This window comes from Uloborus diversus, chromosome 3, assembly GCF_026930045.1.
Source record: "Uloborus diversus isolate 005 chromosome 3, Udiv.v.3.1, whole genome shotgun sequence".
In the NCBI taxonomy this organism is placed as follows: domain Eukaryota; kingdom Metazoa; phylum Arthropoda; class Arachnida; order Araneae; family Uloboridae; genus Uloborus; species Uloborus diversus.
In genome coordinates this window covers 110,822,719-110,840,044 of record NC_072733.1, presented here as the reverse complement: position 1 = coordinate 110,840,044, position 17,326 = coordinate 110,822,719, and the positions used below count along the sequence as shown (strand labels likewise).

Here is a 17,326-nt window from a genome sequence, read left to right as displayed (position 1 = left end):
AAAAAATCCAAATTGAAGACATTTGGTATAAATATAAAGCGTAAGCTACGGTCATGTTTTGTAAACTGGGGGAAGGTAGGAAGAGAAAAGTGATAAAAGCTTCGACTCCTGTCTTTGTTCTTTATTGCAGTTGGAGGAATTGATCGCTTGCAAATATTTTCTTTATTTTATACTTTGGTTTATGATCTTAATCTGCGTGCGTTCTGTTGTTATTGAATTAATTCTAATTATACTTTATCGTTATTAATATGCTCCTCGTAAATATAAATAAGTTTGTTACTAGTTAACTCTTACTTTTCATTTTGCTACTTTTTTTTGTTTCATAAATTTATTCATTTGAACTTTGCATGTTCTCATTTAAAAAATGAGGTATCTGGATAAATTTGAAGATATTGGCTCCATCGATGCAGGAAAGAAGAATTGGGAATGGGGAATGTTTAATTGGGAATGGTTAAACAGAGTGGATTCCTATAGTGAAAAGATGGAAATATAGTGTAAAAAAATTGTTAGGGCTGGATTTTGGTTTTGTGTTTCTTGCAACAAGCCCTTTACATATGCTAATGATGGTGTGAAGGCATTACTGCAATGCAACATTCTTCTACAAATACTCATAAAAGAAACCGGGAATCATTAAAAAATGCTGGTGTATTAGGCTTTAGTGTATTAGTAAATGAATGTAATTAATGGTTAAGGATTTAGATACAAAAGAGGAAAATAAAACATTCTTTGAAAAATTTTAAGAAATGAGAAAAATTAAAAGAATTTAATTCCCACCATGCACATGGACGTATGAAGTCCAATTAAAACTTCGAGTTTTAGCCGCAACAAATAACTATGTATCTAAATTATTTATATACATAATATGATGTGTACATACCCGTAATGTGTATATATATGCCCATCAAAACACTTTTTCTTCTTGGGGAAAAAAAAAGTTCAGGTATTTTTTCATGGAGTTACAGTCGTCCCTGTGCGCAGCAGACGTCCCACTCGTGTGCCTCTATTGACCAACTGTCATCGCCAACTACGCCTACAGAATACCGAGACGAATCCTTGGATGACTGGGAGAGATTTGTCTGGTCCGACGAATCATAATTTCTCATTCATCAAGTGAATGGTCGTGTCAGATTTCGCCGTCTTACAGGCAAACAGTTGCTCCCATCATGTACCATTGGTTGTAAACAGGCTGGTGATGGTGGTATTATGGTTTAGGGAACTTTTTCCTGGGAGGCTTTGGGACCCTTATTTGTGGTAGAATATATCATGAAGGCTGTGGACTATCAGAAAATCGTAGCATATCAGTTGCATCCATACATGGAGTGGGTCTTCCCTTCTTGAAATGGCATCTTCCAGCAGGACAATGTCCCATGTCACAAGGCTAGGATTGTACTGGAGTGGTTCCAGCAGCATGATGAAGAATTCCCAATTAATGCCCTTGCCACCAAATTCAACGAATTTAATCCTATAGAGTACATTTGGGATTTCATGGAAAGTCAGCTCAGAACTGAAACACCATGATGTCAAGATATCTCAGCTTTGCATGACCGCTGCATTAACATTTGGTACAATCTTATCTCCAGACGTCTACCAAAAGCTTGTGGCATCCATTCCAAGACTAGTTGCATCTGTTTTACCAGGCCAAAGGTGGCACAACGCATTATTGGCTGGGTGGTCAAAATGATTTGGGTCATCAGTGTAGTATGTACCCATGTATATAAATATACTGACAGAACTTAAAAATCACACACTTTTTAAAGAAATCTTACTCAAAAAATATTTCGAGTTGCAACTTTATCATGTATAAATCATTAAATTGAATTTTTTGAAAATTCTCACTCTAGCGTTTGTGTGTGGTTGACATCTATACTGCCATGTTAAGCGCAAAACTGGTATCTACAGCTGAGTTCAAAATGAGAAATTTCCGTTTAAAGTGGTGTGTCTCCAAGTATTTGATTCAGATGAAACTTTTTCAGTATTTTTTAAAACATAGTTCCCATCAACAATCGACCATAAATCATTGTATTTGGGTAAAATATGTGACAAGGAACCACCTGGTGACAGTAACTCAATTTTAACAAAAAGTGTATATATGTATATACAACATACACATGGCAGTGTCAGGTTGGGTTTTTTGCAGGCAAAAAAGGTATTTTTGCCGGGCCAGTGGAAAAAACCATGGCAAAAATGGAAAAAAAATGGAAAAAATGGCAAAAACCTAATTGCAAATAAAGTAGCATTATAGTGTTAATCACGAAATAGTGACAATATAATATAAATAATGCACTTTAATATTTTAGTTATGTCTCTCCATGTTACTTCTAATTTATAAGGTGAAAAATAAATAAAAACAAATGTTAGGATTGCAAAACTTAAGATTTTAAATGTTTGCTAAAACATTTTTTTCAGAATGAGCCAATTCCTTCAATGCTAAAACAAAGAATGTTTACTTAAGCTTAGTAAATTAATAAAAAAAATTGAATTCTAATATATATATATATATATTTAATATATATATATATATTATTTTAATATATATATTTAATTAATCACTTTTTTTTTTTTTTGATCCCACTAAGATTTTTAAGTTATTTAATTAATAACAGAATATTTACTTGAATATAGAAAAATATTAACCTTTCCTCACTAAAGAAACAATTCATTTTTTCTCACTTACTGGGAAAATGGATAGCCAAGAGAAGAATTTTAAAAAGAAGAAAAAAAAGCTGATCAATATGTGCATTCTATATTCACTCTACTTTTTAATGATACTAGCTCACTCTACAGAAAATGGCAAAGCCTGTTATCAAAATCTTTTCATGCTTTTACTTTTATATAAAAGGAAAAAAAGCTGTCCGTAAGTTGTTAACACAAAATCTATTTTTGCCACTTTGGCAAAAACTGGCAAAAACCTATTTTTGCCGGGCGGTAAAAACCGTGGTTTTTTCCGCCTCTGGCAAAAACTTGCCAACCCTGGGCAGTATAAAGGAAAAATTAAGTGAAATGTGGACGGCAAAAAATCATCTGAGAATAAGATGAGAGGTAAATGTATCAAATTTAATCATCATTTTATAATGTTTCTACTATTTTGTCAATTCTCTTGTTCATTTATTATTATTATTTTAATTTTTTTATTTATTTTTTATTTTTATTTATTTATTATTTTTTGTTTTGTTTACAAGCGTGAACTATTGGTGGTTTTATCTTACTATAAATCAATGTTGATTCATTCAAGCAAGATGGTTAAAATAAAGCTGACTACATAGAAGCTCATAACTCTGATTCTACTGAATAGATTCAAATGAAATTTCAAATCTATTTTATGTAGATAATGTGATTGAGTTTTTTTGTTTAAAAATGTAGTTTAAAACTATTCTACTACATGATGTTGTACAGCTGAACACATGTGCCAATGAGAGACTAAAATAATTTCACTATGAAGGGGACACAGATGGTTAAAAGAAACCATTTGTCCTTAGTGCATATGCTTCTAAACAAAATGGAACCTGCAATAATCGGGAAGTGTTTTTTGAATTACAATGAGAACATTGCATCTGTTATTAAAGTGCCACCAAGTCGTCAAACTTAAATATTTTTCTACTTTTTTTTTTTTTTTTTTTTTTTTTTTGCAGAAATCTTATGTGTGTGATCTGCAAAAGGTATATTTGAAGTTTCATTAGAATATGTTCAGTAGAACCAGAGCTATGAGACTCGGAGTACAGTCAGCTCAATTTTAATTACTGTGTATGTTAAAGATATTTGCTCCTCTCATATCTATTTAACAACTTATCTAAAATTGAAATTCTTGTTTAGGTTGTATAAACAGCATCCTATCAATGCAGATACATTTTGCCCTGAAATAACCATTGATAATATAGGAATTGGAAGTTCAGCTAAGGGATTTGTGAAATCAGTGTCAAATAGCAACCTCCTTATAAACTTTGGGCGTATGCTTGATGGTAAGATTGAATTACATAAATGTACCCATGAGTGCTCTGAATGTAAATATTCCAAAAACCTGATAAAGAAATATCCAGTTGGGAGTATTATTGATGTGATAATTGGAGAACTGGATACAGATAATGAATTTTACTCCCTTTCTGAGATAAAACCAACATCTTTAGTAAGTATACATTGTTATATTATCATATTTTATTACCTTTCTGTAAAATTGAAAAGTTGAACTTTAACTTACTATATCCAATTATTAAACATTATTTGTTAATTTTCTTAACAAAAATATTATCACTGTTTTATCATCTAATATTTTATGTGGTAATTTAACTAGCATCACTCTCCCCCTGTACTTTTTATATAAGCGGTTTCTCCCCTCCCTCTTTTTTTTAGCCTGCTTACCTGTAAAATTTGCTAAAAATAGCATAATAGAAGACTAAATGTATCACAAATATCGCTAAAAACGAAAAGTTAAGGCTAATTGAATAACTAAATTAATGTTGAGGATTAAAAATTTGGAAGTTGGGTATTGAGATCACACACAGGAAAAGTGGTCTCTTGGTCTCCTGTACCCCCCAAATAACTCTTGAGGAATAAGTCCTGTTTAAGCAAACAGAACTCTTTTTTTTTTGTAAGGAAAAGTTTCAGCCAGGATACTTCATTCCAATATTTCAATTGTTTTATTTAAACTTATTTTTTTGTTCAGTTTTAAACTGTTCAACAGAACTTACAATTAGTGCATAGGCCAAAATGTAACACATATGTAAATCCCTAACAAATTGGTGGAATTTCTTGAAATAAACATTATAGAAAAGAGTAAAGCTATTGATATAAAATAAAGATTTTTGTTTTGTCAATATGGGCTTTTCAAAAGAACTTTTTGAACCTTTTAAGTAAATTTAACATTTAGAGTTGTGGGGAAGATTGAATCATGTATAAATCCTGAGTTGAAAGGCAGATTTGCTATCAACGAACTTTATTGGAAAAAACTTTTTGATGCAGATTATGCACAAAAACTTCTTTTTTAGTTTGGTCATTTTAAATCTATTTTTTGAACAGCTCAATTCAGCGTAACAACAGCAACTGTTCGCAAAAACAAAGACATGAAATTGACTTATGAATCTAAACATCTTCCCCCCCCCCCCCCTTCTTGTTTTCCGGTTCATGAAAAGTTTTTTTGGTATTCAACTGGAATTTTCTCATGAGTTGGCAAATCTACTTGGCAATAAAATTTTGAAAATTATCAATTGCTTTTTTTTTTTAAGCATGTGCATAAACAATTAATTGCTTTAAATGTTCATATTGCATCAAATTTTTATTTCAAATTTCTGTGTAGTTTTCTGGAAGTTTGGTAAGCCAGGACGGAAAACTCTGCGTGTTATGAGCCAAAAACAGGCAAACAAAATCAGTATTTTCAACAGAAATGCTTATATCTTTGTAAATACATAAGATACTATCACGAAAAGCAATAAAAATCATTGTACAAGAAAACTAATTGCTGAATTTTCCAGCTTATTCCCAGCTATGTACGATGAAGGATGATCAAAAAAGTTTTTAGTTTCTTCATTTTTTGCTCGCCCCCTAGATACATGGATGATTTAATTTTTATTGAAATTTGTCAGCTGAAGCATACTTTTTATGTGTCAAAAGCTACAGAACAAGTGCTCTCTTATTTCTCTAGAAATTCTTTATAACTTGAATTTCGACAAGTATTGTGGTTTTTTGTATGCCACTATGTATGTGTGTGTTCGTATGTCCACATTTAACCTGCATGATCTTTGTGTTTGCAATCATTAGTCCTAGAGATCAGAGTTTAAATATTAATACTGAAGCAAAAGAAAAGTGAAAAAGTACAAAAAAATGAACTTTTTATATCATATTTAAGGAAATCAAAAGCATAAAAACACAATACTACCAAAAAAAATCATTTACAATCAAAATTCAAGGAGATATTTGAGTTCTAAGTTCTAATAGACCACGTTGAAAGTGAGATGATAACAACGTCCTATTAGATGAACACAGTTAATAGTAATTGTTGAAGTGAAAAAAAAAACTTAATATTTGACTTTTTCAATATTGCTTTTGAAAACCAAAAGGAAATGTTATACTATGAAATGTATAAAAAAACACTACAAAAGCTTTTGCTGTTTGAAAAAAAAAAGGCAAACTTAGTAGACCACTGTATGGCTTCTGAAAAGATATGAACAACTATAAGTGTAGAATGGTATAAGTCAAAAAATGCTGCGTTTCACATCTGATTGAATATTGGTCATGCTAATGTCCCACTTTTTGTGTGTCTATGCATGCTTTTTTTTGTGTATGTGTGTTTGTTTGTGATTTCCCTAAATTTGAATGGGGATCTTATAAAAAGTTAGATTTTGTCTTTATTCCTTTTTTTAGCTTCAAACTTTTAATAATTCTTTTTTGCAATTAGAAGTATGCATCTGGGACTAGCAGTAGAAAAAAAAAGAGGTCATGCAAGCTAAACGCAAGCACTATATACAAGGGAGTTCAGAGGGAAAGTTTCCCTATCTGACAAAAAAGTTTTAAGAAACTGAACAATCTAAAACTTTATTTGCATAATTTTTCTACATATACTGCTCAAAACAATTTGAGGAGCAATCACACAAAAGTGAAGAAACCATTGTGAGGTAGCCTTGCAAGGCATGAAATGGAGTACACAAGTGTATTAAGATGCAATGCAGCAAGAAAGAAGCAGGAAACACTTGACTGGGAACTTAACTCTTCTAAAACACTGAAACGCGCATGAAATTATGCCTCTCCAACATCGTCTGCTACAGTTCTTTGTTTGCCTGAATTTCAGTCTCCGAGTAAAACGTCAAGCCGTTGAATCCGGTAAATTACGGTGTCGTGCCATTTTCCAATCAAAAAAAAAAATCTAGAAAAAAATTACTACTTTCATAAAAGATATATATTTTTTGTACAGTGCAGTTGAAATTTCTTAAAAAAACTGCAACCGTTTAGAAATTATAGGCTGTTCTCGTAGTGGGAGTCGTGGCGCTTTTGAAGGGGAAAAACATCCGCTGTCTCAACAGCATTTCTTCCTCGTTCGGTTTCGTTTCTACTTCTTTTTCCTATCACGTTTTAAAAGAGCCACGTCTCAAACATTATATTCTTGTTCTTTTATGAAGAAACATGTAAACTCATCACAAAAGTTACGTACATATGTGTATCTGTGCTTATTATATTTCAAAATGGGAGCTATATTTCATTTGCATTTTGCGTGAAAAGAGAAGCACTAAATGTAAACGAACTATAAAGAAAAAAACTTGCCCATTTTATCAATCTTCAATTCCTTTTATGAAAATACGCAGTACAATTTTGATGCAGCATTACATCGCATTTTTTGCACTTGGTTCGAGTGTTCTTTTTACAGTATTTACATCGAGATTGTTTTTCCGCGCTTATAATAAAATGGTTTACTCCATCAAAACGTACAGAAAGTTCACTGGTCCGCAAGGCCCTGACTGGGGATTTACGAAATCTTCCTTTGAACTTTTCATTAAGGCTGTAGTTATATCCCTTAAAAATGTTAGTTGCGTCATTTCGCCCTTGAGCTCTCTGTGAATCCTCCAGGCTGCTACAACAGCCATGTTCAGTGTATTTGTAAAAAAAGGCCACCACCATTTTTTCCTTTTGGTACGAGGTTTGGACGTGCTTAGAAATCGATCTAAGAGATCTACACCACCCATATATTTATTATATGAGGAAATTAAATGGTTGAGGCAAATCTTTTCTCTTTTTTTTTCTTCAGAACACCATCTTTTGGCTGTTCCCAAGGGAGCTTCTGTCTCAAAATTCGAGGCTAAGTATACAATTTTGTCATCTTTCCATTTTACGACACATAAGTTCTTAGCTTGAACGGATTCGAAACACCCTCTTTCATTTTTTACTAGTAAAGTACTTTTAGTGAGAGGGCAGTCTTTTAGTCTATTTTCTCTTATAGTTCCTGTAGCGCGAAACTCTCGATTTTTCATTTCTTCCAGCAATTCTATGGAAGTAAAAAAATTGTCCATATAAATTTTATGATTTCGAGGATTTTCGATACGATGAATTAAATCCAAAGCAACTCTTGTTCCCAGAGGTCTACTGTCCTTCTTTGCTGTGCTTTTTCCAACATAAACTTGTAAGTTTAGTGGATAACCTTCTGCGGTCACCAAAACCCACAGCTTGTATCCAAATTTTATTGGTTTACCCCGCATGTACATTTTTGCTGAATGATGGTCAGGATATCATCTCCTCATCCACACTTAAATTTTCCGAAAAAGCTCCAAATTGCTGCAGTTTTTTGCAGAACATGTCAAGGAAGCCCCTGACTTGACTGAACAAATGGTATACTGCAATCTTCAGAATTGCTGCAGTATTGCGGTAAAGAATGATAACCGCTGAAGAGTATAATGGCAAGAAACTTCCTCATGTCATTTTCCGATAAAGTGAAACCGGTAGAGTTCTTCTGTGAAGCATACCGCTGTGTTTCCTCTATCAAATGTTTCATTATTTGCTCATCAAAAAACATCATAAAAAGTTCCTATGGCGTCTTAGTGGCAATTTCAGGAAAAATTTCTTCCAATTTGGGGATATTTTCATAATTAATAGGCAAGAGATTTGAAGCTTTCCACTTTGGATCACAAATGGTTTCTTTTGACATTTTTTCACTCTGACACTTTCACTCAATTTATTATTATTTTCATTGCATTTTTTGCTTTCATGGATAATTTTTTTTCTGTGGTTTTAAGGGGAAATATCAATTTTCTTTTTTGACCCTTCTTAATAGAAACTTCAGCTTCTCCTTGTTTTAGAGTGTCTGCATTAAGCATGATACCATTACCTGCGACATCATTAAAATTTCAGCTTGACTTTGATCCGTCTTCATTGCGTTCTGTTTCTGCTAGTAAAGTTATCTTTTTTTAGAATTTAGGGCCCTTTCTTTTTCTTCTCAATTTTTTTTAACTGTTACTTCTACTTCTCCACAAACTTCTTTAGGAAATTCCGTATTTAGAATTATTTCATTTTCAGCTACATCCTCTTCATCTGTCACAAGGCCAGGATCATGGGGCAAACATACAATACTACCTTCATCTGAATACTCATCAGAATCTAGAGTATTAAAATACTCTAAAGCTTGTTGCACTGTTAAAAATTTAACAGGCATTGTTTTTCTTATAGATAAAGATCTCAAAATTTGAAAGCTAATTCTGCCGAAAGGATAAATTCGCAAGAGAAGGAAAAATATAATACTCTTCTCGGTCAAACTATCTTGAGAATAGTAGAAACATTCACTATTCACAAAACAAAGTTCCAAGGATCCTTTTTCAAAAGACCCAGAAAGGGGTACACACGTGCTTCGTGACGTAGGTTGCTCCTTTCTGCCTACCAGCATTCCTTTCTTCTTTGTAAGCCCTCACGCATAATAGAGGAGAAATGCTACTGGTTCCCATCAAAGCTCCCACTCCGGGAACAAAAACTTTAAGCGCTTCTTGCTTTAAATTAATCGTTTCATTCCAGGTTTTTCATGTATTATTTGTTAAAATATCTTCTTTAAATATGCAGAGCACTTGAGAAAAATTAAGAATCCATTAATTTAGTTTTTTTTTAGCTTTTTACATCTTTGTAAAAAAAGAAAAGTTCCATCTTTTGAAAAAATGTAGAAAAAGGCATAAAATTCGATAATTCTACTGAATTTTTTTTATGATGTACTCCGTTTTGTTAAAATTCAAATGGAATATATTTTTTATAAATAACTCCAATTTCTTCAGAGAAAAAAATTAAAAAGATGTTCCCGCAATGGGAGCTTTGGCGCCCTATGAGTTAAATCGTGATTTCTGCACTTGTATCCTTTTTCTGCTTTTTAACGACAGAAACCTTGATTTGCTTCCCAAGTTTATGTTTTATTCTCATGTTTTCTGAAAACATGGAGACTTTATTGGAAATCAATTTCCGGAATAATATTTTTCGCAATTTTGTTAACACCATGTGCTCTCCTAATTTTTTTGAGAAGTATAGATTCCTTTTTTTTTCAAGCACTATTTGTATCATGGAAGCAACTTTTTCACCCAACTGCGTACCAATCTGCCGCCACTGATGCAAACCGGATGTTCACTCCAATTCATAATTGTTTTCAAACCGGTGACTCCCAAGATGAGTTTTTAGTTCTGGGAATTAGTGAAAATCACCTGAGCAATGTCTGGAGGATTAGGAGAATAGTGAAAAATATCCCAATGAAATTTGTCGAAGAGCTGTTAAATCAGCGGTGGGTGGTCCTGCATCAACCATTTGAACACACATGACATGCTCATCATACACATCACCTATCTGACTGTGAGTTTCTGTGACAGACACATTTCTTGCAGTCTAAAATTTAATCACACTTCTAACCTTACAACTGTCAGCAGAATGCAACTGTGTCTCCATGATAGTTGTCTGTCAACTGATGTTAGTGGGTTGCAATATCACCAGATTGTCCTCAGTCATTTTCAATGCAACAAAACATTGATGCAGTGAAGGAGGCGTTCGGGGAGTAACCCCCTCCCCCCAGATGCCTTGATTTCAGCATTTTTACCAGTCTTAATGCAGTATTCTATACACATGTAAGGACTGTTTTATTGAAAAAAACTTTCCAATGGGTAATTCTTGCTGCTCTAGTACAGCAGAACTAGTTGTCCTTATCCGTTGCACTACCCTCAAACACTTTCTCTTATATTTACAGGATACAAAATTTCCTTTCTAAATACTCCTCACAATTTAAGAACAGCAATCTTATTGTTACTTATGTTACTTACACCTGTGAAAGTTGACCTCAGTCAGATTTTCATTCTATATATTAATATCTTCTGAGGTTATTTATTTATTTAATATGAAATATATTGTTTTACTTGAAATATAATATATTAAGGGGGAAAATCACTAATTTAGTGATTTCTAATGGTTTATGCTACAGCATACTAATTCATTTTTATTTGTTTATGCTTTTATTTATTTATTTATTTATTTTCAACTTAAGTGATTTATGTCTTACTTTGCAGAAAAACAAAAGTGTCAATCTTCCATGGGATGAAGATATGTAAATAGTTTTGTTTGTCATGTACATACACATTAAAAGTTTTCATACATACTTATGTGTCATATTTGTCTAAGTGACCACATTTGATATACTTATGAAGGGGTTTCTTAAGATGCTGTGCATGGTTGAATTTTCATATTTATATGAAAAGTAACAAAATCTGAAATGCTTCTGCCTGAATTATTACATTTTGAATTTACTTTCATGTGAATAATGTGTCTATTAAAACTATTTGAAAGAATTGTTGGGCGTTTTAACTCTTAAATGGTGTGGACAGTAGGGTGGTGTGAAAGAAATGAAATTGAGAAATATGTAAAGCCTGTATGCAGAAAAGTTGCTTCTTACCAAATCTATTTATCATACAAAATTTCAGCTAAATCAAAAAATATCATTAGCTGCCCATTTGACTTTGAATTTTAAGTAATTTGTCTGAATTTTTCACCAAACTGGGGAAAATGGAATGATAAAATGTAATTACCTCTCATTTGAAACTTTGAATAATTGTAATGAAACTCTTAATAAGTTAATACTTAATATATAGTTAGTTTAATGACTTAGTTTACGGCAAAATTGCTTTCAGACGTGCGCGCTAATCGCACATACTCTGCCAAATCAATTTCTTTGCGTTCACTGCTATCAACTGCTAATCTTTGTTCTAGTTGGTTATCACTCTCTTTTAAAGTAGTTTATTTAGTTTTAATTATTTCAAAGCATTAAATTATTACTTCAAATGTAAAGAAAGACTGTTTTCACATATAAACAGCTTGAAAAAAAGAAAAAAAAACTATAAGTCAAGATTTTTCTTCAGCATCGTAAATAAGAATTAAACTTCCAAATGAAGCATAGGATGGACCCTGATAGATAAACGTCAATTCTTATCAATGCTGCTTTAAATGATAAATAAGTTTGGTAAGACCCCATCTTTAGTATTCTGTTCAATTTTAGTTTCCTTATCCGAAGAAAGATATTTCTTCATTGTTGAGAGAGGTTCTGTGACATTTGCGAGGTATAGGGATGTGGTTTAGTAGCCCTATGCTCACCTCTTGAGGGGTGCTGTTAGTCCTGAGTTAATTTTAATGAATGTTAACACAAGGCCACATAGAGCTCTTCTAGTCAACAAATTTTCTGAAGGAGAGGATATTCACTGGATGGATTGGCCAAGCAGATCTCTAGACTCTTGGGAGCGCAATAGTAACTCGCAACACCCCTCCAGAGACCCTCCATAGCGTGAGTACAGCATTGTTGAACGAATGGAAACAATTGCCCCAGGATCCCATAAACTACTTCATTTCAAGTATGGAGTCTCACTGCGAGGCCTAAAAGTCTGTTAGAGAGGACCAAACCCCATATTAACTCTTTTTTTTTTTTTTTTCAATTTTGCAACTGCTATTTCCTTCTCTCTGACTCTATCAAATGTTATTTATGATCATGCGTGTGTATTTTAAATTTTGGGTGGTTATTTGTTTTTATGACGTCAATGTATGTACGTACGAAATTTCATTAAAATTAGTCCAGTAGTTTTGGAGATAATTGACCAAATCTGATAATTCTGCAAATTTATGCTGTTTTAGAAAAACATTGTTTTAAAAATAGCTTAGAAAAAATGTAGATTTTTTAAAAGATTAGTCAAGTAAATAAACGATTTTATGGTTGGGAACATAGGGTCTGGTGGGGGAAAGTGGTCATAATTTAAATAAATGGCTATAGCTTGGAAATTAATGTTCGAATGAATAAAAAAATTTTATTTTAGGGTAGTGCAGACTTGCCAACCCTCCGGATTTAGGCCTGAGTCTCCGTACTTTACGTTATTTTCGACACATCCGGATTTAGCGCTGATATCTCCGGATTTTTGTTCAAAAACTTAACAGCACCAAAAATTAATACATTTCTTCAAAAAAATATTCATTTTGATTGAAAAGAGAAAAAAAAAAACCGCCCGCAAAGCTCTCAAACAGTTTTTTGGCGTTTTGCCAAACTGCCGAAACGCAGGTGTAGCCTACGAAAATGCAATGCAGCACAGAGGTTAACGGACAGAATTTTCGTAGGCTACGACATGGGACTCGCTTGTTTCTACGGAGTACGTCGTTGATCACGTAGCGTGTCTCATTGGAAGAAACAGGTGAACTAAAATAACTTTAACTTTGACGGTTTTCCTGCTAGCTCACGTGGTCAGAACTTGTTTGTTGTTTGTGTCGGCCGGTGCGAGTGCGAATTGTGTAATGTAAATTGTAAATGTACATGTATGTTGTGTTGCGTGTTGAGTAATATAAATTGTAAAGTGCGAAACGATGTCAAAAAAATATCGGACGGCATTCAGCAAAAGCTACACTGAACAATTTCCGTCAATCAAATCGTCAAGAAAAGGCGAACACTTTGCGTTTTGCTCCACCTGTGCCTGTGACTTCTCCATTTTGCATCGAGGTAAAGCTGACATAGAAAAACATATAAGCACAGAGAAACATACACGGAACTTGGCTAGCTTAAAAAATAATAAAAAACTTGATGCCCTTAAGTCTAATCAAGACTTGAATGTTATCCGTGCGGAAGCTCTTTTTACTACGTTTATTGTGGAGCATAATGTCGCAATTCATGCTAGTGATCACGTTGGAGCGTTGTTCCGAAAGATGTTCCCCGATAGCGATATCGCAAAAAAATATGGGTGCGCAAGGACCAAAACTACTGCAGTCATTAAAGAGATGGCAAAGTTTGAAAAAGAAAGTATTGTGGAAATACTGAAGAAAAGTCCTTTTTCAATTGCTACTGATGGTAGTAACAAAACTGATTGTAAATTATATCCAATTTGTGTCACATATTATAATGAATCTTCATTGCAAATTGAGTCTTCTTTGCTGTGTTCACCTGTTTTAGAATCAGATGGAACTGGGGTAAACATATCTCATCTTTTATTAAGCGCATTGAATGAAAACCAAATTGATCTGGACAATTGCCTAGCTTTCGGGGCTGATAATGCCCCTGTGATGATAGGAAAAAAAATTGGTGCTGCTGGCATTATGAGTAAAAGCATTTCCAATTTATGTGTTATTGGCTGCCCTTGCCATCTTTTAAATCTCGCAGCTGAAAAAGGTGCAGCTATGCTCCCTGTAAATGTCGAGGAATATGTTATTGACATATATTACTATTTAGATAAAAGTTCCAAAAGAAAACAAAAATTAAAGCAATTTCAGGCATTGCATGATACAGAGACAAGAAAAATAATAAAACATGTATCAACTAGATGGCTTTCATTAGGGCGTTCTCTAAAACGCCTGTTGGAGCAGTGGGATCCGTTGGTATCTTTTTTCAAAGAAGAACTGAAAAGCAAGCCTAATTCAAATAATACTTTAAAAGATTACAAAATTCCAAAAGTAAAGGCCTCTGAAACAAGCAGCCGTTTTAACATGCAAGTAGTAGAGTCAACATCATCTAGAGCTAATTTTCAATCTAGCGCTGTTAAAAGACAGAAATTAGATCCTGATGTTGGTGATCATATACTGTCCAAAAATATTCTTTCGAGAGAAGAAAGAATCTTTATGTTTCTAACTTCTGATTTAAGTAAAGCCTATTGCTTATTTTTAACTCATACTATACCACTTTTTGAAGAACCCAATGTCAAGTTGCAGTCAGGATCTCCACAAATACATATTCTTCATGAAATTTTAATTACAACTTTTAGGAATGTTTTATCCAGATTTATTGTTCCTTCAGCAATTAAAACCAGTACTTCATTGTTAGATGTAAAATATCATAGTGTGGAAAATCAGAGGTTAGATTCAGATCTTGTGATTGGACAAACATGTTCAAAAGTGGTGGAATCCTTAAAACCAAGTAAAAAAAAGAGTTTTTTAAGTCAGTTAGGATTTATTTCACTACTGTCTGTGATTATATGTATCGTAAGTTCCCATTTAATGATGAAGTATTAATTAATGCTCAAGTATTGAACTTGAATAAGTTAGAGACATCTTCATTTTCTAGTGTACAGTTCTTCTGCCAAAAATTTCCAGTGTTGACAAAGCTTCTAAAATATCAAAGTTCTGATGCATTACTAGATGAACTGCAAGTTCAGTTTTGCTCTCTCCAAGTAGAAGCTTTGCCTGAGGATATTGTAACTGAAAAAAGAATGGATGTGAAGTGGGCGAAACTGAGTAATTATACTGAAAAAAAATATGATCTGCTATGTAAATTTATGCTCTCTCTGCTTACTTTACCACACAGTAATGCAGAATGCGAGAGAATTTTTAGCATGGTAACCAAAACCCACACTCAGTTTCGTTCTCAGTTATCAAATGAAAATTTAGAAAGCTTGCTGACAGTCAAGTCCAAAATGAAAGCTCCTTGCTTCGAAAAAAAGTTTGATGATTTATTTTTAAAAAAGGCAAAATCTTGCACTTTTAATTCTTTAAAATCATAAAATATTTTTTTTAAAGCAAAATTTTCTTATCAAATGTAATATCTTGACAAGTATATGCTTATTAATTGTTTAGAAATGCTTTAGATTAATAGTATTCATTTTGCTATTATACCTCAACAGTTAATTACTAGTTCTATTAATAAAAGAATAATTAAACTTCAAATTGTTTTATTTCTGTGTATAAAATCCATATTTTCTGTGTAAAAAAATTCGTTTATAACACAATGCCATCATTTTAATCTTAGCATATTATGATTAAAACTTTTCTGTTCTGAAAGTAAGATATTATTGCGATTTTGATATGTCGGTACGTTGATAAATAAAATTGCAGGCTTTATCATGCAAATTGCAGGATTTTTCATTTGTCTAGGTTGGCAAGTCTGGTAGTGCATTTAGTAACTACATTTTAAATACAAAATTTTACAACTGGCAAAATTTATTTTGTAAAAAGAAATATTTTGTGTAAATATGAAATTTTTTAAAATCTAATCACCTTTTTTAACTTCCTTGGGAAATTTTGTTTGTTAGAATTATGAACAGATTGACTGCGCAGGAAGCTTCCTACATGTCTCAAGAACTCTTACTCATTAGCATTTAGCTGAATCTATTTTGAATAAGTTTTTACAACAATTTAAGTAAGATGGGGTAAAGTGGTCATTAGGGTGGATCGAAAAAAAATGAAATTTCGAATCTTAATTTGGAATACCCACCAAAAGCTGTGCATGTGTAAGAACAATACACATGTAAAATATTATCAAATTTGAATAACTCCTTGAGGGTCCTACCAAGGCTTGAATTTTTCCAAAAATAGGAAAAATGGTCAATTTTCCAAAATTTTTATGAAAATAATAAGGTTCAAAATTTTTGTTCTAATACCGTTAAAATGTTTCCTTTTAACACGCTTTTCATGTATCTTCACAATTATTTACATTCTTTGCAGTATTAGGTTTGCACAAAAGTTCGTAAAATTTTGTGAAATTTCCGAAAACTGACTTTTTTCAAGCCTTTTTGCACATTGCAATATTTTTTCTTTTAAAGTCCTTCTTTTTTTTTTTTTTTTGCAATGACTGTGCAGAATGCAGTTTTCAATGGAAATGAAATTATACTTTATTATATTAACAGCCCAGCACCTACGACAAGGAGCGTAATTGCTTCAAACTGAACCAGTGGTAAATTGTCGCACCAGTTTAGCAATTTACCTATTGATCCTGCGAAAATTCACATGGACCAGCAGTTTCACCATCAAGTAATGTGAACAGGTGACGCAAAGGCTGCTCGTATGCAGTTCACTGATTAACTATGGGACAAGATTTCAATTTTATTGTCTATGTCCGCATTGCACCGTTCTTTTTTCTGGTATTCATGGCCGTGCCATCACAGCCAAAAGCTAAAAGATCCTTAAGGCTTAAACAAATTTTCAGTTCAAAACTCACGTTGCTGTTGTGACATGTTTTCCCGTTCCAGAAGTTGGCGTCACATGACGCAAATAAAGAGAATTGGATTTTTCAACCATGGATTCCTCGCTTATGGTTCTTCTATGGTATCTGTTTCCAACAATTTCTTCTTGTCATAGTTATGTCTTTTCGGCTATCGAAAAATGTACTTTTCAAACCCTTTCACTTCTAGTTTACAGGTTTTGAAGAGAAGAATGTACTTCATCTGTGACACCTGTGACACTTCTGTCGCTGTCTTCAAATTTTAGACTTTAGAGCGATAATTATTTGACACAGTACCAAAATCCTGTAATGTTTCTGAAGCAATTGCTGCATCACATCGCACATCTGTCAGAAATGCAGTAGTGGTAGCACACTCTTGATAACGTTGGCAGAGAAAGTCATTTGTTCCATTTTTGAAGTGACATCAACACCAAAAAATGTTGATGGCTC

At 33.0% G+C, this 17,326-nt stretch overlaps 1 protein-coding gene across 2 annotated transcripts in view; it reads left to right on the top strand.

The window, feature by feature from the left end:
- The window catches only part of LOC129218136 (uncharacterized), a 159,560-nt gene extending 148,480 nt beyond the window's left edge, over positions 1 to 11,080 (top strand). For both annotated transcript variants that reach the window (XM_054852346.1, XM_054852345.1), the window contains exons 22-23: positions 3,811 to 4,120; positions 10,995 to 11,080. In XM_054852346.1, the coding sequence (XP_054708321.1) occupies positions 3,811 to 4,120; positions 10,995 to 11,036 (352 nt within the window). In that variant the 3' untranslated portion in view covers positions 11,037 to 11,080. The remainder of the gene's footprint in view (positions 1 to 3,810; positions 4,121 to 10,994) is intronic.
- Positions 11,081 to 17,326: the final 6,246 nt, after the last annotated feature.